Raw genomic sequence first — 1,462 nt, 5'->3', positions numbered from 1 at the left:
TGAGATTTATGAATATATAAAAGGGGTTTGTGGGGGGACTTGTTCATACGGTATATCTCTAGAAGAAAGATCGGCAGCCCGTGATTTCAACGACTTTGTGTCAAAGATCACTACTGAGAGGTGCACATGTTTGATCAGGAAATCATGGCGATTTGAAAACAGGCGTTTACGTGTCTAGGTCTAAAATGCCGTCATCCGACTCGTCTTTCTCATTCCATGTACAAATACTCCGAGTCGCAATGCATCTCCAAACTAGTTCAGACTCGCAAGAAGAGGGAGTGCATCCGCAAAACTAATCGCGACGTGCAGAGAGATCAGCAGTCAGGTTCTCATAGGCATTTACCTTTTGAGTAGGCGCCCTGCAGGCTCCACACTTATAGCACAACAGGGACAACCGGTCACGGCGGGTGAGTGGTGGTCATGGCTGATTACGACGCAACGCTGCTAGTGCTCAGCTTGGGCGTGTGCTTTGCGCTCTCGGCGTGGTTTTTCGTGAAGAAGGCGAAGCGGCGAGCGGCGGCGCGGCGACCTCCGTCGCCGCCGGCGCTGCCGCTGCTCGGCCATCTGCACCTGCTGAGCAACCTGCCACACCAGCCGCTGTACAAGCTGTCGAAGCGCTACGGTCCCTTCATGTACCTGCAGCTGGGGAACGTGCCGACCGTCGTGGTGTCGTCGGCGGAGCTGGCGAAGGAGGTGCTGCAGACGCAGGGCCACGCGTTCTCTTCGCGGCCGCGGCTGTCGTTGGGCGTTTACTCCTTCTACGACTGCTCCGACGTGCTGTGCGCGCCGCAGAGCGCCTATTGGAAGCAGATGCGCCAGCTCTGCGTCATGGAGCTATTCGGCGCAAAGCGCACCACCGACTTCAAGATGATTCGAGGGGAGGAGAGGGCGCGGCTGGCGCGGCGCGTGTGGGAAGAGGCCACCAACGACCGCTCCTTCGAGCTCCGCCGCCAGCTCATGCTGCTGAGCAGCAGCGTCATCTGCCGAATGGCTGTGGGGCGCCGCTTCGCCGAGATGGAGACCGCCGTCTCGGCCGCCAACTTCACCGACATCATCGCCGAGATCTCCCGCCTCGTGGGCAAGCGCTGCTACGGGGACTTCTTGCCCTATCTCCACTGGATGGACTTCTTTCTCATCCGCGAGATGAAGGCGTCCGCCAGGAAGAGCGACGCGATCCTCCAAGGCATTGTCGATGGCCGCCGGGCTCGCTACAAAGCACAGGCGGCAGCTGCACCAGCCCCTGCCCCGAGATGGCAGCAAAGCGAGGACGAGGAGGCCGATCAGGCCCCAGCGAAGAAAGCCGACCTTCTGGACTTGTTGCTTTCGCTGCAGAAGGCCGACGCCAGCATAACCGACGACAACATCAAAGCCATCTTATACGTGAGAATATTCCCTTAACTGCAGCGTTGAACTCCTTTTGTTTTCACTGCATTGAAACGTGTTTAGTAGCGGAATACACACA

At 58.0% G+C, this 1,462-nt stretch overlaps 1 protein-coding gene across 1 annotated transcript in view; it reads left to right on the top strand.

Annotated features, from left to right (window-relative positions):
• The first annotated feature begins 275 nt into the window (after positions 1 to 275).
• Positions 276 to 1,462, top strand: part of LOC148030868 (cytochrome P450 71AP13-like) — a 2,102-nt gene continuing 915 nt past the window's right edge. Inside the window, exon 1 of the mRNA XM_087685632.1 lies at positions 276 to 1,380. Coding sequence (XP_087541758.1) covers positions 421 to 1,380 — 960 coding nt within the window. The 5' untranslated portion in view covers positions 276 to 420. The remainder of the gene's footprint in view (positions 1,381 to 1,462) is intronic.

Source organism: Lygodium microphyllum, chromosome 9, assembly GCF_053477565.2.
Source record: "Lygodium microphyllum isolate KBCC chromosome 9, Lygodium_microphyllum_v1.1.10, whole genome shotgun sequence".
Taxonomy (NCBI): domain Eukaryota; kingdom Viridiplantae; phylum Streptophyta; class Polypodiopsida; order Schizaeales; family Lygodiaceae; genus Lygodium; species Lygodium microphyllum.
The sequence above is the reverse complement of the archived record's forward strand: the minus strand, read 5'-3'. Positions and strand labels throughout refer to the sequence as shown.